Here is a 22,871-nt window from a genome sequence, read left to right as displayed (position 1 = left end):
AATGTCATTGAAAACGGTTTTGATAAGAGCTTGCTTTATCCAGCAAAGAAGGCCATTGAGCTGTGCACAAGGAATGGAGATCTATTAGTCCAAAAATAGTGATCCAGTATTTCTTTTGTGATGCAGCATCGGAACACGACAACCGACAACATTTTTGCAATAACGATGAGATTTGCCAATAAAAGCGGCGTTGAAAGTTCCAATCTTGGAATTGTAAAAGCCTTTAACAGGACGACTCTTTTGTCCTCTGTCCGTAAGTACAAGCACAATCAATTAACTTATTTTGTAGCATCACAAAATTCATGCAACTTGACAGAAGCCTGATATTTCATCACGAATCGTGGAAATTACAGGTTCTTTTCGACTGAGATTAACTCCCCCCATGATGAAAGAATAGTATCCGGCAACGTGTTATCCCAATACACGTTAGTATTTCATAGCTATTTTAAAAAAATTGTAGATTTTGTAATGATTTGCGTTATAGAGCATAATAGAATTTAGCTATTGCTGACAATGCAACCCGATTTGTTACTCAATCATGAGAAGAAAATCTGGGAGAAATAAAATAAGTGATGTGATGTGATCAGAAGATGATTCCGAGCCTATTAACAATAAGGCGACAAATTTAGGAACCAAGTGGAAATGATTCATCGTCAGATAGGCAGCTGGCTTGATGCTATAAGTCACCGCGTTTAGTTTATAAGCACTAATATCATTTGTTGAGTTCTTTTACAGACGATACACTGCAAAAAAAACCTCCGGTTACATAAACGCACGCATTGGACCTGGCAGATGTCGCCATGAAGCAACACTTGGAAACATCTTAAGCGAAGCAGTATGTAAAATTTTTTTTTTTTATTGTTAGTCCATCAAGAAGTAAATGGTCTAGAGATCTACCAGCACTCATTAAGCATACCCATTAGAACGACACGAAGCTTTGTTCATGTACTTACTTGCATAAGCAAGAAAGAATGGTGTTACCGGTGGGTCCTTTGAAGCCAGAGACCTACAACATAAGTTGATGTAATCCTGTAGAAATTCCGAATACAGCTTAGGGGGCCTTTGAAGATAAAAGTGACGTTGGGCTCAGGAATTTCCACTTTGGGAAATTCGTAAGCACCACAACATTTTCAGCAGTTCTTGAAAGTGGTCAAAGCTGACGGGAGTTAAAGATGACAGAAATTTCTTATGCAAGAGTTCTCAATTCATCAAGGGGTATATTGAAAGCCACGCAACTTTGTACGAATGAAATTTGTCCGACAGCTTCCCACAAAAGAATAGTTGCTTGAGCTCGGCTAGTTCGCTTTTAGCGCCGACATTGTTCATGACATTGGCACTAAAGATAGTACGCGGCCTTTTAGTAAGCACATTAAGATTTTCAGCAGTTTCTGAGATTTGACACAGTGGAAGGGAGTTTAGGATGACAGAAATCTCATATGCAAGAGTTCTCAATTATTCAAGATCTATAATGGATGCCCCGACGACTCCGTAGAAGTGAAATTCGGCCGACTCAACAGCAGCCTCTTACAAGCCACCGAATCGTGGGGCACGTGGAGGTGTGAACTTCCAATCCCATTAGCTAAACAGCCGAAAGCTTTCGACAAGTGCGTGGTTAGGTTACTTCCATTAACTCGGCTAGCTCGCTATTAGCACCGACAAGGCTTGACGCATTGTCATTCTAGATAATATGCGGAGTGCCTTTTAGGCTGATAAAATTCATCAGAGCTCCGATAAATGATTCCGTCGTGACGCCTTAAACGACTTCCAAGTGAACAACCTTAGGAGCTGGAAAGTTTCCCATGACATGCTACAAAGTCAAAGGCTTCATTTGAAAATATCTGAAGCACTTCTTAATAACAAGACATCTGTCGGGTTTAAGCTGGCCTAGTCATACCTTTCTTAATCTCCTGATTTTCGCAATGACGATAAGTTCTGCCAATAAAAGCGCCGCTGAATGTTCCGATCTTAGAATTGTTAAGTCCTTTAAGGGAGATACTCCGGACGTTTCCATTGTCTACCGACCGCAAGTTCAAGCACAATCCGTAATCTGCTTTTCTACCATCGCAAAATTCATGCAACTCGACAGAATCCTGCTATGTCATTACGAATCGTGAAAATTGGAGGTTCTGAACGATCGAAAACTGAGAGGTTAACTCCTCAATGACGGAAAAATATGGTCATAATAATCCACGTTACCACTTCATAAGAATTGTAACAAAATTTAAGATTTTGTAATGCTTTGTGTGCTTAAACCAAATGCAACATAGAATTTGGCTATTTCTGACAATGCAATCCGTTTTGTAACTCAAAAATGAAAAGATTTCTGGGAGAAAATAAAAAAAAAGTGATCAGAAGGTGGATCCAAACAAAACGAAAAATTTTCCATCCAATTGGAAATGATTTCTCTTCAGCATCAGATAGGCAGCTGGCTTAATGCTATAAGTCACCCTATTGTCTCTATAAGCATTCAGCTCATTCGTGGAGTTCTCTGTTCAGGCGATACACTGCAAAAAATACTACGAGAACAAAAGATATGTAAGGAATACTTGAAAACATCTAAGGCGAAGCAGTGTGTTAAAAACGGCACGAAGCTTTGTGCTTCTACCTTCTTGCTTATGTATACAACGGTAAAGCAAGAAGGATTGTGGTACCAGTCACTCCAGATAATACGCGGAGTGCCTTTAATTATTACATTTGGTTTTTTAGCCGTTTCTGAAACTTTACGGAGTGGACAGGAATGAAGAATGGCAGAAATCTCATATGAAAGGGTTCTAAGTTTACCCAGGTATGTAATACATAGACGACGACTCCGTGAAAGTGAAATTTGGCCTAATTAACCAACAAGTTACGAGCTGTGGGGCACGTGGAGGTATGAACTTCCCTAGGCCTCTTAGGCTGATAAATTTTCTATGAATAATACCTCCGATGAATAATTCCGTCGTTAGACCTCGAACTTAGGCACTTTTTATAACCGCTTCCTACGAACTTGTGACTTGTCCAATACACTTTCCACAATACGGCAAGCAGCGCATGAGATCCTGCTTTTAAGTATATTTAAAAAACTAGAGAATGATTGCCTCGGTGACTGCATGTTCTGAAGCTTTCCATCAAAACGAAGTAATCTATCGGAGCCCAGTGTTGGCCTCAGAGTACTCAATAGAAACTGCTCCACCGACGCACGAACTCAATGGTCAAGAACTAGATAACCTATTTAATTCATCTGCAGTGAAGCCATTAAAAAGGTTTGCCCAAGCAGAACAGTCAAAACAAATCACAATCCGGCCTGGTGGAACACAACCTTAGCCAATCTTAAGAGCGAGGGCAGAATATACTTCAATAGAGCTAAATACAACAAGAGCAAAGCTTTCTAGAGCATATACCACACAAAGCTAAGCCTATACAAAAAGTGAATAAGAGTATCGAAACTTCAACGATCAGAGCATAGTCAATATATCAAGCCCTGAACGCATCAAGTGGTTTAATAATTTTTTTTAAGCCCTTTAAATCCTCCGGCCCTGACTGGTTCTTCCACACACACTGAAACACTTTGTTGTTTCTATTGTTTCTATAAACAAACTCCCGGTCATAAACCTTAGTTGCCGAAACACGATTCGATTGGTCACTCACAGAAACTGCAAGTGTCAGCATTGTGTTGCACGCGCAGACAGCTTAGCCGAAAACAAGTGTATGCATACGCGCTAGAGCTCTAGAACAAAATATAACATAAGAACAAAATATAACATAACATAACACATATAACATTTAAGATTTACTAAGCCGTCTCTCTGGTTCCCAACTGTGGTAGCGCATCTACGAGACTTAGTCTTACTTAGAACATAAGGGAAAATGTATGAAACAGAAACAACTGGACTTTGGTAGCGGCGCTATGCTTCTCCAAATATAATAAAAAATCATTCGATTAGGACATCTTGCTTCTTTTACTACAAAAGTCTCATTTGCCTACCAGATCACTGTAGTGTTTTCCAAGCGGAAATTCATGGTAATCAAGGAAGCTACGTCCTACATGAGTGGCCAGTTGATTAATTGTCTTATCTCGAAACAAACCTACCTAACCTAATCTAACCTTGGATTAGATTCCCCTCTTCTGAACACCATTTACAGATTGGAAAGTGGCATCGCGACAGCAGGTTTTTTACCTGACATTAAATTTCTCTCCACTTAAAACCCAGAGATTAAACCATCCGTACCAACCATTTTGATCCGTTTTGGTATGGAGTTCTCTCCCCATACGATACACTGGAAAAATCCTCAGTGTACAAAAAGATCTTGCAGATGTCCCCACAAAGAAATACTTTAAAAACATAAGACAAAGCAGTGTGTAAAAAATTTATTTGTGCCCAACCAAAGTAGGCACTTCTAGTCACGCCGCGGGGCAATGGGGTTATAGTGAACGCCTTGTCACTGGCACGAGGACGATATGGCAGCACGAGAGCGTCACGACAATGGTCGGAGAGGGTTTGCGGGCACTGCGCTGAGGTTTGACATTAAATATTATATGCTGATCAGCAAGTCTCATAACTAGTGAGCGCCTGGTACTGATTTGTGGGTGCTGGACATGTTGAGCACCCTTGGGTGCCGGAAGTCATTTTATCAGCCCCATCGAAAACGACACCCCTGCAAGCAAAAGGGCGATAATTCTATCGCCTATCGTCCAGAAGTCACTTCTGGAAGATAGAAAGACGATAGTACATATTTTACAAAAACAAAATATACATATATCGCGTAGCAGTAATTTCTAAGTCACTTCTGGAAGATATAATGGCGATAGCACACATTTCGATCGCAAAGAAGTAACGTCTGAAACACTTCTGGACGATAGATAGACGATAGCACACATTTTACATAAACAAAAAGTGTCGCGATCTCGAAGAAATATCTTCTCAGACACTTCTGGACGATAGTTAGACGATAGCACACATTTTACAAAAACAAAAAGGGTCGCGATCTCGAAGAAGTATCTTCTGAGACACTTCTGGACGATAGATAGATGATACAAAAACAAAGTTACTGAAAAAAAGGAGAACACGATAATTGCCGTCATCCTTTATTTATTCCTCTTCTTTTTACCTACGGTGTTGTTTTTCGACCGAGCGTAAGTTTATTTCGCACTTTGCTTGTGATCAGTCCGGTTTTGTATAAAATTTGTGTGTGGCTTTGTTTTTCGGAATTTTTAAACATTGTATAACACATTTAAATGTCCAACTCAACGAAGAGTGCGAATTTACGTGAAGCTGTACGATTACTTCAAGATATTTTCACATTACCTGGCTCGATTGCAGTGAAATAAGCATTCAAAGATTCTCACCTAATTATAAAAGGCAATTTATTTTTATTTTAAATATAAAAAAAATGTTGCTTTTGTTTATTTTAGAAATGGTTATTATTAAATTTCTCATGTGAACGGAGATGGGCATAAATAATATTATTAAGCAGCATTTCCGATATGCCAAGGACCGTGTCTACAAGTGCTCAAAGACATTATGGAAAAAATAAATCCAAAATATTGCCTAATATGTAAAAACAAGTTTTTTTATTCAAGATTTCCAAGATTTCCAATGGCGAAAGTCTCTTCTGGTATCTTCTACAAGCGTCTGTAAAGTCACTTCTAAGTAGCTTCCAGAAGTGACTTTGGCGATTTCGCATTTGGATCGCGGAAGTCACTCCCGTCGGGCGACACGTTTAGAAGTTACTTCGGCGACACTTCCAGAAGTCACCTCGGCGATATCGCATTCGGATCGCGGAAGTCACTCCTGTCGAGAAGAAATGTGCCACTTCGGCGGCACTTCTCGAAGTGGATTTATGATCCACCTTTATCAGAAGTGCAAGTGAAAGTTACAATCTTAAACTGTTAAGGCCATTATGGGAGATACTCTGGATTTGGCTCAGATAAGATGGGTTTTTACGTGTCCATTGTCCTCCTATCGCATGCATCAGTAAGTTCTATAAGCTGCGATGCCAGTATAGCAAAATTTATAAAACTCGACAGAAGCCAGTTCTGGCTAGCCTGACTGTTCATGGTCTTGATAATATTCCACTTTGGGTGCAAAACAGGTACAAAACAGGTACGCAGCAGATCTTTCAGATGTCTCCACAAAGGTTTATTTGGTGATTTGGCCTACTCAACATCCATCCAGAAACGATTCAACCAAGATTCGAGTTTTGAAAAGTTAGCAACGTGAAATTCTTGGTATTGATTGAACAAAAGATCAGCGATCGAGAGGTTTTTTGAATTATTTATTTAAAGGCGTTTGTATTTATATTGTGCTTACAATCGGTGATGCTACGATGCTTTATTATTCACGTAGATTAAAGCAGCTGGCTTTGCGCAAAACAGTTGAAGCAAAGGTGCATTTTCTTTGCTTTAAGAAACGGTAAGACTTCGGCCAATAATTATTTGTAGCATCGCAAAATGGGCATTCTGGATGATTTGAGTTAGTAGCAGACGTAACAAGTGCACTTGGGTTATATCTATGCACATTTTTTCTCACCTGCTGGCCTGGTGTATGAATAACCAAGGCTTGATCTAAGCTCTCAAACATTCTGCAACTCTTATCTAAGAACGACTGCATGATGTTTAGGTAGGCAGCTCATTACTATGATTGAGCTTGTGAGAGACGATATAAATAAGAAATCAAATATTTTTGAGTAGTGGCCAAGGTTAGAGTTGCCCGCGAGTGAATTATTATAAAAACAATGAGCACCAAAAGAACCTTGGCAGGTTCCTTCTCGACACCAATGGTAAAAATTATTAATAAATACAAACAATCTCTAAGATTATCAAGTGTTTTTATAAGAATAAGGACAAGCAAATCCAATTTGCCTTAAAGAACTAAGCCTAAAATTAGCTTCGCCTTTACATCCATCATTTTGGTGCTGAACAGCGCCTTTAGGATTAGTCAATTTTTTGTTTAATCGCAAAAAAATAAAAGAAAATGAAATGTCAGTCATTAGTTTTTTTCTGTGAAAATGTAAGAATCGCCGAAAACGCAATGGAACCTTTGATTTTGTTGTAACCGAATTTTGCATCCTAACAAAAGCGAATTAGTTTGGCGCACGAATGTAAGTGTATGGCGCCTACATTTACATATATGTATGCTACATGCGCTTTTAAGAACGATTAATTGCGATTCACTTTTATTCATAATTTGTAGCGCAAAACAGTTTTGCCTTTAACAGCGGAAAATGAACGAAAGATCAAACGGCCGTCTACACCAATGTACTCATTTATGTGCGTATGCTTGTGACCGAATGCCCGCAAGCGACAGCAAAAAAAGACTACGATTGGTGCTGGCGGTCTCATACGAACAGACTGCTTTATAAATGTTGATCAAAGACTTATATAGAACATACCTAGTGGTGGTGACCAAATTTACCTACCGACAACGCCCAAAATGATGTATGTGATTGAACCAATCTAAAATAAAAAAGAATAGGTTCATACAGCTACTCATGTTTTTATTGTTCCTTATATTTGTATAAAGTTTAAACAACTTAATCAATGATCTTAGTAACCATAAATATAAAATTAAATTGAAATAAGATCAGCTGAAATTTATTAAATTTTTATTTGCATCTATTTTTAGGGGCATACAAACTTGGCTAATGATTTTTATTTTTTTTAAATTTTATTAATAAGGGCATGCTGCATTCGGTATTTGGGAGCGCATAGATAAATCACGAAACTGAATTTAAGTTATTTTGATTTAATGAAAAAAAGGCCTACTTGAAATGTATAAAAAAGTCTTGTATGAATCTCACGTTTTAAAATCCTCATTAGTCAGCGAGAATATTCAAATTAAACGTAGTTGTTCTAAGCACAAAAACTTTTATATATTAGATGCATTTCAAATAATTATTATAGTTCATTTATTATTAACTTTTGTTTATAGCGGCTTATCTGGTTCTTTACCTGACAATTTTCTCGATTACTGTTTTTCGGTTTATGATTTATGCGTTTGTTTTAATTCGTAATAAAACGGTATTTTTTTATTTTATAATTTAAATGGATTGATGTTCTTATAGACGAAGGTAGCAAAACACATTGCAACATTTTCAATTCAGCTCCTTGTCCTCTAAGTACTTATATTCAAAAGTAAATCCCTCCTTCTTTCGCTGACTCCACTTTTCATAATCAAAATAGATGTACGTACCCTGTGAATGGTAAGAACACTTTTTATAAACATCTTCCGCTGATCCTCTGCCTTGCTTACCTGTTCGTAATCATCGTTGATAATTTTGGGTTCCTCGTGCCTTTGAAACCACATCATGTATTTGGTGTGAAAACGCCAGCTTTGTTTCTTCAAGGCCTTGGCCGCCAGATATTGTGCCTTAGAGCCCTCCATATAGTAGAATACAAAAAAAAGGGTCTCCGTTGAGAGTCGTTGATAGAATTCAACGGTATCATATATTGGCAGCTGTGCCTTGATTATAATTTATATTAGATATAGAAAGCTATACATAAACGATGACTAGATAACCTCTAGTAAATACAATAACTCACCTGTGGATAATGCGCTGGCGTAGGCACTGGTGCGCGATGAAAGTAAGTTTGCACCTTTTCAGTGTCCATGGGCTGTGGCAAATGATAATAAGCGGCTTCCATCATTTGGAACTGCATTTGATGCTCCTTCTGGAGTGGCGTTGGACCTAACGGTGTCACTCCAAGTAGAGTAGGAATGTGCGCTTCCGTTGTGGCCACCTGCTGATGCGGACATGCATGCGATTTGGCATTGCCGCTGATGGGCTGACTAGCAGCGTTCGGCAGATTTATAAGTCCACTAGCGGTCGAAGGTCCGTTTCCGGTTCCTGTGGAAAGTGCCGCAGCGGAAATTATACCAGTTGTACTCTGAAGCGGCTGTTTGTGCTGTGGTGTTAATTGCTGTTGATTGGCATTTGTTTCCGAACTGAAATGATGGTGGAGTGATTTCTGCGATTGCTGCTGACTTGTGTCAGTGTTGCTAATTTGCTGCTGACTTAATGAATTGGAATCGGACACTGATCGATTAATGGCTTCCTGGGCCATTGTTTTTAGGGATATTGTACCTGCAACACTGCTATTGTCAGTATTACTTTCGGAGATCGTCAGACCTGCAATGTGTTGTAAATAAACGGTCATAAATAAAGATTACAAAATCATTTTAAAACAAGAAAGAACCCTATAGTCGAGTGCCTCGCTGCAGATACTCGTTACTCAGCTGAAGGGAAAGGGAAATATAGGCAGATTGTAAGTGGACGGTTGACTGATTTAAGCGTTTCTTCCATTTGTGGACGTTTGAGTAGATGGTAAACTTTTTTTTTGTTCAATCATTAGGTATTGATAAAACAAAAAAAACTGTGGTCGCCATGGTTTTGTCAAAATTGTGGGCGTTATAATTTTTTTAACACTAGTTTCCGAGATCTCAGCGTTCATACGGACAGACGGACCATGTTAAATCTACTCGGCTAGTGATATATATTCTTTATGGTGTCGGAAACGCTTTCTTCTACCTGTTATATACTTTCCGACGAATCTAGTATACTCTTTCGTTCTACGAGTAATGGGATAAATACAAATGTATACATTTCTAAAACACCTCTTTACGGCGTAAATAATATTGACGATCGCATTTTTGCCGCATCAGTAATAGCAAACTTTTTTAGGTCAATCGATAGGCATTTTAATTTAACAAAATTTTAGCAACATGAAAACTGTGGGCGTTACAATTTTAGTCGGCTTTGGGTGGGAGTGGCAACCTTTTTTAAATAAGTATTGAGAAAACCACTATATATCGGCAACAATTGGTTTTCCACCAATAAAACTGTTGTTTTATGGCTTCAAGTATTTACGTAACGAATTTTCGGTCTGACAGTTTCCGAGATATGAGTGTTCATATAAACGATTTTTGGAAGTGTGTGGGCGATTTGCAGGCTTTGAGTGGTCGTGATAGGTTATAAGTTAGGTATTGCATTGTCAGCCTTAAACTGTAGGAGCCCAACCTACCCCGTTGGTAGGGCGTCTGGCCACATCTACGGATAGGATTATTCGGAAAAATAAAGAACATTAATTTTAAATTATAGCTTCGGTGTTTCTGCCTTTTATGTTATACTATGGGAATCGAGTTCATCATCGAGTTAAATTTAAAAAAAACGGACGACCATATTATTACCCTGCAATTAAAAACGATTAAATTATATTTGATTATATTTTCTTCTACTGAGGAATATCGCATATTTTATTATTATAAAATTATAATAAATAACTAAAAAAAAACTAAGAAAAAACTGAACTTTTTGTCAAATAAAAAAAGGAAGCCAACATAGGCAAGCCGAATTTTCTATACCTATAGATCGTTCCCCTGGGAGATTTTATATGCACAAAACTTTCTGATTTTTTAAAAACTACAAACTGAGAACAGAAGTTGTGGGATGTAGTTGTCTGATTTGGCACGTTCCGATCTAAAATATGAATTAGACTTTTGAGAACGCTTCATCTCTTTATCATCTTTAATACTAAGAACTAGTTCTTTTGCGTAGAACGGACTGATAGACGGACATGGATAGATCGACTTATCAAGTGATGCAGATCTAGAAAATGTATACTTTGGGGAGGTCTCCTTACTTCTGATTAAAATCATTATAAAAATATAAAAAAATTTGTTATATTTCGTTTGAAAATCGTATTCGTTTGTAAATTTATACGTATCATCTCTATATCTATTTTTTTTCGACAAGTAGGAAAGTTATTAATGTACATTACTTACAGGTACGACCTGCAAGGGTATGTTAACTTCGGATTGCCCAATTTAGCTTACATTTTTCAGTTTTATTCTATCACCCCCTCTTGATAAGCAATCCTCCAATTTTGATACTTTAGGGCCGGGAACTGCCGACAATAGTAATACAAAAAAAATAATAAAAACAAAAAAGTTTAAAAGTTGTACGTTTTAATTTTTAAGACATGAGTGAACGATCTAAGCGAAAACATAAAGCTCGCTCGTTTTTTCTCGTTTTTTACCTTTGATGACTACACCTTGCTATGATAATTTTACAATTTTTTTTTACGTTCTCCGACAATAGTCTTAAAAGTTCGGTAGTATACGCCTCTAAATGCGTGTAAAGTATTTTGGGGATCATATTTTTACTATAGCCAGTAGAATTATTTTTTACAACCCTTACTTCATTGAGCTTTAAGTTCTATAGTTTTTATTACTTTTACTTAAATTCATTAATGTACATCAATATATTTCAAATGTGTGGTAAAAATTTTTAATTATATTTTTCAACCGCTCGTTGAAAAAAATTTAGACAGATTTTATCTGTTTGTGGGCGTTAGAGTGGGCGTGGCACCCTTTTTTTAGTGAGTCGATAGGTATTGATGAGACGAATACATTTCATTTAAATTATTGGTTCTATCATAAAAACTATAATCGCGAAAAATTTTCGCGAATTGTGGGCGTTAGAGTGTGCGTGGCACCCCGCTGAAACAAACTTGCGATGCGGAAGCCCAGGAATCTGCATGCCAAGTTTGGCTGTTCTAGCTTTTATAGTTTCTAAGATCTCAGCGTTCATACGGACAGACGGACATGGCTAGATCGACTCGGCTAGTGATCCTGATCAAGAATATATATACTTTATGGGGTTCGAAACGCTTCCTTCTGACTGTTACACACTTTCCGACGAATCTAGTATACCCTTTTACTCTACGAGTAACGGGTATATTTATTTCACTCTTTTTTTCAGACCATTTTTTTGACATTTATATGTTAGAGTAATCCGATTTGTATTAAATTGAATTCGAAATTCTTAAAATTATAAAAAATTATATTCCCAATATTATAAGATAATATATCAAAAAACCCCAAAGCTATAATATGTTTCATATTATTTTCCCACCATGACAGCTATACACTCGTCCTATTTTGATAAAATTTAATTCGAAATTCAAAACCAAATAAAAAATGTTATTTCCAAGCGTAGGAGGTTATATGTTAAAAAACACCGAAGATATAATTTTTATACCCTTGCAGAGGGTATAATGATTTCAGTCAGAAGTTTGCAACGCAGTGGCGTAGGAGGTTAAAAATTAAAATATAAATTTATTATTATTTACATTTATTTTATGGCAGCTATAAGATATAGTTGTCCGATCCGGCTGGTTCCGACTTATATACTACCTGCAATAGAAAGAAGACTTTTGGGAAAGTTTCAGCCCGATAGCTTTAAAACTGAGAGACTAGTTTGCCTAGAAACGGACGGACAGACGGACACGGCTAGATCGACTCGTCTAGTGACGCTTATCAAGAATGGGGTCGGAAACGTCTCCTTCACTGCGTTGCAAACTTCGGACTGAAATCATTATACCCTATGAAAACTAAACTGAAAAGTTCAACAAATTTGATCCGTTTAGGCCGGTCCGAGTTATTACCCCCGCTATAAACTATTTTCTCTTAAAATACGCGTCGAATCGAATCGAAATCGGATGCGCCATTTAAAAGTAAACCGCAAGCCAAGATGTTCGGGGTGCTCTCAAAATAAAAATTTAATTTGATTTGGCAGTTTGTCCCAAAACGTTATCTTAGAGTTCCGAAGATTCTAGACAATGTTAAACAGATCAAGATAAGAAAACTAGCTAGTTTGGGGAACCCTTGATTCCTCAACTTTTGACATACGACACATTCTTGTAAAAATACCTGTATTAAAGTTATTTGTCAACAAAAATTACACCTTTTACCAGTTCAAAGCATCTAACACTGCCCGTGCATTGGCTTTTTTTTGTGCTCAGCCAAACTTATTTTAACGGTCCTGAATATTTAAGATGATGTTAAACAGCTCGTTTTTGCGAGTATGAGGCGCTCGGTTCTGTTCCAAAAAGCCGGAGGAGGACTCCATCCGAGTAACCACTGATCTTGTCGCCCATGTCCATGTAACGGTGCTATTCAGCGTGTGTTTTATGTGCGTGAATGTGAACTGTTAAATATTGGCCACCTTCGTCTTCACCCTGGTGGTGGACAAGCTGGGCCGTCACATCCTGCTGCTGGCCTCCGGAATCGCCATGGGCCTGTTTACCACCGCCATCGGAGTGTACTTCTACCTGCAGAAGTAGGACCCGACCCAAGTGGAGATTCTGGGCTAGTGGACAGTCTGTGCACTGATGATGGGCGAGCTCTTCGCCACCGACATCAATGGATTCGGCGGATCGCTGGCCGGAACCTCCAAATGGCTGTTGGCCTTCGTGGTGACCAAGACGTTCGTGAACCTGAACAACAGCCTGGGCATCAGTCGAACCTTCTGGCTCTTCGCCGACCTTACGGTTCTTGGCGTGATATTCGTTTTCTTCGCTGTCCCGGAAACCAAGGGCAAGAGTCTCACTGTGATCCTGTGAGCTGGCTGGCAACCGGTCGACTCAAGCCATTCCCGCGGAAAAGCCCTAAACGCAGATCGCAAACCGAAAGCCAGTAGGCGAACCGGAAATCACTGTTAACTTGCTGTTAATTTACGTTCGATTTAGGTTCGCGTTACGTAGAAGTCCTTTTGCGTTTTTGATGGATGTTCGCATAGATTTTCGTTTAGGCGTAGCGAGCGATTCAGATTGTGAAGATAAAGATGTGGAAAATTGCAGCAAACTATTTATAAGAGCGAAGACGGAATGTCCATTGCAGAAAAGCCGCGAGAATTTTTGCTTTGCAGTCATAGAAAAGACAACAGCAATTTAAGAAAACACATATATACCTTTATATATATCCACATAATGTAGAAATGCTTATTTAGTGTTATTCTCTCAACCAACGAATTCACTTTTAAAAAGTTTTAAGGCATATTTGCATTTGCTCGGGTTTTTTAAGTATTTGCAAGCATTTGTTCTATAATTCATGATCTATTTGTACTTTACATATGTGTGTCTATGTAAATAACCTATAAATATTAGTGGCTGTTTGTGTCTAAATTTCATAAAGCACTCTGTCGATTTACTTAGCATACCCCGATTATATTGTAAGCCGCGCCCTTTTGCCAATAAATTTATTTACGCAATGGAAGATGATTACAATTTAATTAACAAAACCGAAATATACACATTATATTTAATAATTTTACATCCGATATTTGAATTTTTATTTTATAATCGCTGAAAGCTATAAAGAAATCCCCGTCTATCATTGTTAAACTTGCTTATAGTATTTACGAAAAAAAAAAACTAGCTATTTTGGCGAGGAAACAGTTATAAATAGCTAATGCTATATGTCGTTTGAAATTTATTTTGAAATAATTTGGTCGCTTCCCTAACATGATTTGTCAAAATACTATCGTTTAATGATTTACATGATTGACATTCCTCACGTTTTACATATTTTTGTAAAAGTCTCGCTAAAAAATTGTTTTTTTAACAAAAGTGGATACATGTACTAGTTCAGAACGCACTCCCTGAGTGATCAACTTTTTTTTGCGTATCCAAACGGTTTAGGGTGTATGTTAGACACAAGAAACTTGAATACTATTTATTTAATGAAAAAAGATGATTCATATGATTGAAAAAAAAAACTTCTGATATCAAACAAAAGCACCTCTGATTGAGGTTAAAGTCTAGTCACGCAAGTCTCAAGTCGAAGTCGCACATACAGCAAACAAAAATTCTGATATTAACTTGTGTTACGAAAATGTATTATACGATCTACTAAATAAATACTTATTCCTAATTTTTTTACATTCGGCACGCTGCTAATCAATATGCTTGTGTCTAGCTGTTCAATTTTCATAAAGCGTGCCGAATGTAAAAAAAATTAATGTAACTATTTTCCTTGCAAAATTTTCTTTTTTTAGTCTTATTTATATTTACCGATAAATGTTGTACATAAACGCTCAAAACTGTCTATTTTAACATTTAAAAACATTTTAATGACATTTTATTTTGATTATAAATGCCCATTTAAATTTAAGACGCTTTGCTGTATATCTATCTTGCCCTCCCCTTATCTGTTAAATTTACAAAATATATACGATTGGAACAGTATGAGCTTACTATCTGGTTTTGTTCTAGGACCAAGGATCAAGATTACGAACAAAAAAAATGTTATCAAATTTCGTTTTCTCGGAAAATAACGATAGAGCCTTTTTTTCCAAAAGTGTTCAGACAACTAAAAGTTATTAGTAAAACACACATTTTGTGTTTTTTAATTTCATCCTCAAAATTTTATCACGTTTATAGATTTCATTCAATTTTTATTTTGAAACTATAAGCGTTTTATTACTTATTGTTTATCTTGAAAACTATAAGATCAATATTTTTATTTTGGTCAGCATAATAATAATGAATAAATAAATATTTTTGAAGATAAAATACAAATATAACTAATATAAAATTTTTAGCATTTTAATACTCTTTCAAAGGGTATAATGATTTCAGTTACAAGTTTGCAACGCAGGGAAGGGGACGTTACCGATCTTAATCAGCATCACTAGACGAGTCGATCTAGCCCTGTCCGTCTGACCGTTTCTACGCACTAGTAGCAACTAGTCTCTCAGTTTTAAATCTATCTGGCTGAAACTTTACCGAAAGTCTTCTTTCTTTTGCAGATAGTATATCAGTTGGAACCAGCCAGATTGAACAACTATATCGTATAACTCCCATAGAACTAATCTACTGTTTTTACGCTTGGAAATGACATTTTTGAATTAGTTTTAAATTTTGAATTTATTTTTATCAAAATCAGTCGTTTATATCACATAGCTGTCATAGGAATGATCGGATAATTTGTGGGAAATAACATTTTTTAATTAGTTCTGACTTTCGAATTTAATTTCATCGACTATATCATATAGCTGTCACAGGAACGGCAGGAAAATTATTGGGAAAATAATATGAAAAAAATTATAGATTAGGTGGTTTTTAGCATATAACCTCCTACGCTTGAAAATAACAAATTTTTAATTAGTTATAAATTTCGAAATTAATTTTATCAAAATGGGACGAATATATCATATAGCTGTTATAGGAACGATCGGAAAAATGGTGGGAAAATAATATGAAACCAATTATAGTTTATTATTATATAATTATAATTATATAAAATCGGAGGTTGGAGCTAAACGGAAGTTCCCCCATACCGTAACTGCTATATTAACATTTCTTAAATTGGCATTACCAATTTTTGTAAAAAGTGTAATTTGCTCTTCCCGTATTGATTGAATTTCATCTGCTAACGTGATCTTACCATTTTGCATGTGAGGTGATTTCGTTTGAAGATTAGATAATTGTGGCCCATGTTGCTGCTGAGGCTGTGCTACGGCTCCTACGATAGCCGCCACCGTGGAAGCTGTTGATGGTTGCTGCTGTAGTACTGGACCATTTTCAAGTAGTGCTGGAATGAAGACAAATCTTTAAAAAAGATCTTTAAGTATGAAAGGCCGGTGGTCCTACATGTATTGTGTTTTGCTACTGCAGCAAATGCAATGGTTGGTGTTGCTTGGATCACAGATGGGCCTTGGAGATTGAAACTGGTCGTTGACGAAACGGTATTAGATGCAGCAGCTGTGGCGGCATTAAATGCTCCTGTTGTTACGGCTGCGATACTGGCGCCACTGGGGCTAGGCGTTGAAGCGTGTGGTTGCACCGCTAGAATTTGACCACTGGATGATGATTGTGCTGCTCCCGTCCCTGGGGAGTTGAAATTTCCACTGCTATCGTTTTGCGATTGGAGTGTAGAGGCTGCGATGATTGAAGCTGCGGTGGGCAGCTGTGGCTGAATTTTGCAGGGGGTTGAACTGACAATCTTATTGACTTGGCCTGCATAAGAATTTACCGTAAAAATAACAGAAATTTTACGTATACAATCTCTAACAAGAAAGGGAGTTAACTTCGGCAAGCCGAAGTTTGTATACCCTTGCGTTTATAAGAAATAATGAACGTTAGGAACACCAGGTGAAATTTTTAGGGTTTATTGCTGGCTTCAGTGGTATAAAAAAAATTATTTGATTTTTTTTTCAGTCCATTTCTTTTTTTACATCTATATGTTAGAGTATTCCGAATTTTATTACATTGAATTTAAAATTCTTAAAAATATAAAAAATTATATTCCCAATAATTTAAGATAATATGTCAAAAAGGCCCAAAGCTATAATTTGTTTCATATTATTTTCCCGCCAATTCTCCGATTGTTCCTATGACAGCTATATGATATAGTCGTCCGATTTGATAAAATTTAATTCAAAATTCAGAACAAATTAAAAAATTTTATTTCCAAGCGCAGGAGGTTAAATGTTAAAAAACACCAACGATATAATTTTTTCATATTATTTTTCCACTAATTTTTCGATTGTTCTATGGCAGCTATATGACATAGTTGTCCGATTTTGATAAAATTAAATTCGAAACTCAACTAATTAAAAAATGTTATTTCCAAGCGTAGGAGGTTATATGTTGAAAAACACCAAAGATATAATTTTTCATTCATTTTTTCCCCGATAGTTCCTATGGGAGCTGATCCGGCTGACTAGTTTGCGTAGAAACGAACAGACAGACGGACAGATGGACATGGCTAGATCGACGTCTAATGACGCTGATCAAGAATATATATACTTTATGGGGTCGGAAACCTCTCCTTCACTGCGTTGCAAACTTTGGACTGAAATCATTATACCCTCTGCAAGGGTATAAGAACGTACCATCACTAGTTAAGGCCTGCTTGGTCGTCACTCGAACGGGTGTCGGCTTAATAAGCTGTTGCGTCTGTGGCTGCAAAGATAAGTAATTTCTTTATTGCGTAACGCATAATAACAATAAAAATCCGTTTTTTATACATACTTTCAATTTGCTGTTGGCATTGTTTTCGCAAATCTTGTTACGTTTATCGCCAACGCCTCCTCCGCAATTTGTAACAACTATACCACCCGATGCATCTGTAGACGTGTTAACTGATGATGTGGCTGCGGTTGTTTCGCTCGCATAGCCTAAATTATTGCCATTTGACGGCGTAGCCGGCTGTTGTTGAAACAGTCCAGCGCTGGCTGCGTTGCTCCCACTACTGAGTATTGGCTGCGACGATGCGTTTAAAATTTGTTGAACCGTGACGGGTGACTGAGACGGACTGCGTCCGGAGGTGACGCTACTTGGAGATCCGCTTGTCTCGTTACTGTTGTTACTGTCTGTCGTAGCCGTGCCGCTAAGCTCTACTTCGTCGAGTCCGATTATATCATCGTAGATGAACTCATTTTCTTCAAAGTCTGGTTCTTGAGAGGAATCAATGTAGTATTCGACATCGTCCTTGATCTTGTTTACCTGCTCTGCTTCGACTCCGTCGTTGTCGAGCAACCTAAGCAGAGTCTCCAGTTTTGTTATATGAAATTTATGCCGGTCCAGCTTCCCTCTCAGATCATCCATTCGCTCTTGTTTATCACGATCCAATCGTTTCTTTTTACCTGCCAGTAACGATTCGATCTCACTCTCATACTGGTCAATTTGTATTTGAAGTGAACTTATTGAACTTGTTAACCAATTGCGGGCGTCATCTTTGATCCGCTGGGCAGGATCCATCTTTTGTGCAGCGCCCAAACCTTCCTTGGAGTAAGCTTTTGTTTTTGTTTCGCGCTCCACCACTTTAAAGCGTTCCATTTGCTAAAAGCAAATTGATTAACATGCGTACTCAAAAAAAGAGAAAAACATACGGTTTCAATAAGCCTACGATTTTCAAGAAGCGAGCTCTTATCCTTAATTTCGGCTGATGCAATCCATGATTTGATCTGGTCGCGCAATCGCTGAAGCTTCTTAATTTCCTTTTTAAGATCTGCTTCGTACTTCTCTTGCAGATGTTTTTGCTGATATATACGACATGTCGATTTATTAATAGAAAAATAAATGTACCATTTCTAGACATTTTAACTTACCTTCTGATTGGTGTTTGTAGCATTGTGTACTTTTTTCCAAATATCTTCAAACGTTTCGACACCCTCTGCTACCTTTTTTAAACATCGATCAATTTCGCCTGGTCAAAAGATTAATTTTATGGTTTGATTTATTTAAACTTTTTCCAACAAGAAGTTTTGTTTACCTTGCAGTTTTCTTGTGGCAGCCATAGCTATGTGTGCTCTTCTGGATTTTGGTGACGATAAAAGACAGACATAGTCTGTTGTTAGATGTGGCTGTGATTTCGTTACAACACCCTCTTGGTCAGCACAAGAGATGGTGAAACATTGGAGCGTTTAATTGGGTCCTAACACACGACACAAATAACGCGGCGTGGCGTCGGCATATGCTGAGACTGATCAGCTCGGTTTCGTAGAGGCGCCCAAGTCTCCGTGCTTCCAAAAAAAATACAGATGCTGGACCCCTTTACTACTATCTACTACTCTTGCCAACTAATATTTTGATGTTCTTGCTTGTCGATCTTTTCTTATTCTGTTGAATAGAAATACAAGGTCGTCGTCCGCAGATAGAAATTTTGAATGTTTAGCTTGTTAAAAGCTCTGCGGCACGGAGAAGCCGCTCAACGTGGCAGATCTGCTCAGTAGCTTTGGTATGGACATTCACATTAGCTATGTTCTTTGGATCAACAAATGCATCAATTTACGCATTCAAACAGTCAAATACACTCATAAGAATTTGTCGCTTGCTTTTTGTTCTTTTCTTCTTTGCATTTTCCGCCATCTTGGAAAATATACCAAGCCTACATTATATACCACATATCTATAAATCGATTACATTGCCATGCGGCCCTGAACTAAGTTAACATTTACCATCTTGCTTATAGTGTCTTCCCACAGAGATCCATCAACCAAATACCATTTGTTGATCTGATAATCCATAAGGTTCTGCCGATCCTTAAAATTTTCAGTTATGCGATATCTGAAACTTGAAAACCTTCCTATCAGTGAAAATTGAGGTTTGGTTAGATTAGCTAGATCTGATGGTGGAAAAGGTGTATTATTAGTCAAATCGGCTTGTAGTTGCACTAGTCGAAAAATTGTATTTTTTGTAGTGTGACCGACGATATCAAAGTTCTCCCGAAATACACGTAGTATGGTCAGGACTCCCAGTATGCCAACATGTGCCTTAAAGGCGTTGGGCCGATAAAAAAAAATGGGTTTTTCCAGCATCCTGGCAATGAATGCTAATGGTTCTACATCCATTTTCTCCGCCGGCGCGTCCTTCAGCACCGAATTAGCTATCTACTTGGTGAAGGAGTTCAGTCCCACTGGTCAAGCTCCTTCTCAATGGGTTTCTCGATCAGATTTCGCCATGAGGGTTGGTCAAGTCCTGCAATAATGAACAACAGCTTAAATTAGGCGTTCTTTTTTGTCTGCACTGACCTTCTGAGCTAATCTTTGGGGTTTTTGTATTATTCCTTCCATTTCCGCATCTCTCCGCTTCTGCACAAACGCAGTCAAAGATTCAAGTTTTTATTACCAGGGCCGCGACTAACGGCGTGCATTGAAGTTCACTCGCTTTATCGGGTAGTTTTCCCGGTATTTTTTATGTATAGCCTTAGTTCATTTGATTACGACGCTGAAAAACATTCCCGAAAAAAAGCGTTAGCCGCCTATTCACTTATTGCGTACTCCTATGGTTCGCTCGCGGTTTTCGTCGATGTGAGTACTAGGGTAAAAGCTCAAAGGAGTTGTAAAGAAAAAGTAGCAGCGCATTCGCACCAGCTGCCACTGTTGCTTTAAAAATACTGAAACGATAAATCAGATATATATATGTACAATCTTATTTGTGGGGTAAACGAGTTATTAATAGTATTACTAGAAATAAGGTGTGTTAATGGAAAATCGTCTGGATACTGTAGTGCTGGAGATAATACAATTCAGAACTCTATGGCGAAGAAGTATGACCAGTTAGTCTTATCTTCCTTTATGGACATCCTGTCGGATATTTTTCTCTTCAGAAAAAATTGGTTACGTTATACAAATATAAATATTATTTAAAGTAGTACGGTAAAAAAAAGATATTCGTTGAGAGCACCATTGGCCAACTTCTGGAAGACATCACCAGCTATTCATAAATTCTTACAAAAATTGTAAAGCTTTGATAATAAAAGATATTTTTTAAAAAATTATATATATATATATATATATATATAGATATATCTATATATATATATATATATATAGATATATCTATATATATATATCTATATATATATATATCAGATAGATATATATATATATATATATATATAGATATATCTATATATATATATATATATATATATGTATAAATACTTTTTTTTATGGTCTCTTATTGTATCACAATGCAACTCTATTTATATGAGTTTTTAAAAATATAAGAAAAAAATTTAAACAGTTAGTGTTAGGAAAAAAATAGAAGCTGCCTTTTCTTGTCATTATTTTTGAATAATGTTGTAAAAAACTATTTTTATTGTCCGGATGACATTTTTATTAATTGTTAATAAAATAGTGAAGACGACTTAGTTGATAAGCATTATTTATAGTCAGATAAGCAAAATTGGATGCCCTTTCATAAGCCTTACAAAATCTACGGAAATTTTACTCTTAAACTAAAAAAGTAAGTTAAATAAACTGTATAAAATTAGAACTATGACAATTTTGAAAACAAAGTACTCTCAAGCGTTTAGTAATACTGTATTATTATGTATAATACTCAGTGGCTTTAAAAGAAAGTAGGCGTATACGGGGTCATATACGGGGAAAACTACTTAACATCAATAAAAGTTCCTCGAACTGCTATCCATAGAAGTAAGGGGGGGGCAAATAGGCGGCTAACGCCTTTTCAGCGCGATGCTAAAATGAGTTAAGGAACTACTAGAAAAATGCCAGATTTAGCGAGTGCACTTCGTTGAACGCTGTTAGCCGGGGTTCAAAGAATACAACATTTATTCTTTGGCAGTGTTTGTGCAAAAGCGGTGTGAAAACGGACATTTAAAAATTGAAGGAACAAGACAATATATATATGGACGTTGATGCACTTCGAACAGTACAAACAAGTGGCCCAACGACACCAAGCACGTGCCTGTTACGCGCGGGGCCCTTTTATCAATTTGGGCAAAAAATGCGAGTTCGCGAGGAAGATACATACATAAAACAAATAGAGACGGAAGATACATACATAAAACAAATAGAGACGGAACACAAATGAAAATATATAGCATAATTAAGAATTAAGCAAATGAGTTAAAATATTAGTTTTTAATACCGGGATAGATGTTGAAATGCAAATTAAATGATAAAGTTTATTATAGTTATTACATAGAACGCGAAAGGGCACGTGCAGACAAAAATTTGATGTACATCGTGCCAAATTTAGAGGATATTTATTTCGTGTTAGTCTAACGGGAACTTTGAATGTTAGGCGGCTTAAAAGTTCTGCAGAATCGATGTCACATGTTGTCAAGATTTTGTATAAAAATAGTACCAAGCATTGTTCTACGATTTACAAGTGTAGGTAAATTAAGCAATTGTAATCTACTCTCGTAGGAAGGATGCCTTACGTTTTGATCCCAGTTCAAACTACGCAGGGCAAATAAAAGAAATTTTTTTTGTACTGACTCAATACGGTCGATGTGCACTTGATATTGTGGACTCCAAACCGACGAACAATATTCCAAAATAGGACGGACAAGGGAGGTAAATAATAATTTGGTCGTATGAGGGTCATCAAATTCTTTTGACCAACGCTTTATAAACCCAAGAACACTCATGGCTTTGTTAACAGTGGACATAATGTGGCAGTCAAATTTAAGTTTAGGGTCAAGAAGAACACCTAAATCGTTAACTGAATAAATACGGTCAAGTGGCGTATTTCTAAGAAAGTAACTAATAAACGTAGGAGTACCCCTATAAAAAGTCATAACGTTGCATTTTAGGTACTTCAAATTTAAAAGGTTGTACTCACACCATCCATT

General features: G+C 37.1%; 2 protein-coding genes across 4 annotated transcripts in view; one reads left to right on the top strand and one right to left on the bottom strand.

Moving 5' to 3' along the window:
• Positions 1-22,871, top strand: part of LOC108027040 (uncharacterized) — a 100,401-nt gene that overhangs the window by 70,776 nt on the left and 6,754 nt on the right. The gene's annotated exons all lie outside the window — the stretch shown is intronic.
• Positions 7,460-19,648, bottom strand: LOC108036863 (CCR4-NOT transcription complex subunit 3). Of its 3 annotated transcripts, none has more exons than XM_017113238.3 (10): positions 19,038-19,648; positions 18,874-18,971; positions 18,655-18,804; positions 17,795-18,604; positions 17,656-17,725; positions 16,412-16,777; positions 16,206-16,352; positions 8,522-9,108; positions 8,232-8,435; positions 7,460-8,172 (listed from the first exon to the last, which is right to left on the bottom strand). In XM_017113238.3, exons 1-10 carry the CDS (start codon positions 19,060-19,062, stop codon positions 8,074-8,076), a joined length of 2,556 nt encoding a protein of 851 aa, XP_016968727.1. In that variant the 5' UTR covers positions 19,063-19,648; the 3' UTR covers positions 7,460-8,073. The 3 variants fall into 3 exon arrangements, with proteins under 3 accessions (XP_016968727.1, XP_016968728.1, XP_016968726.1); XM_017113239.3 differs by having other exon boundaries at positions 8,232-8,357; XM_017113237.3 differs by having other exon boundaries at positions 8,232-8,441; positions 19,038-19,647.

The sequence above is a fragment of the Drosophila biarmipes genome, unplaced genomic scaffold (genome assembly GCF_025231255.1).
Source record: "Drosophila biarmipes strain raj3 unplaced genomic scaffold, RU_DBia_V1.1 ptg000019l, whole genome shotgun sequence".
Lineage (NCBI taxonomy): Eukaryota > Metazoa > Arthropoda > Insecta > Diptera > Drosophilidae > Drosophila > Drosophila biarmipes.
The sequence above is the reverse complement of the archived record's forward strand: the minus strand, read 5'-3'. Positions and strand labels throughout refer to the sequence as shown.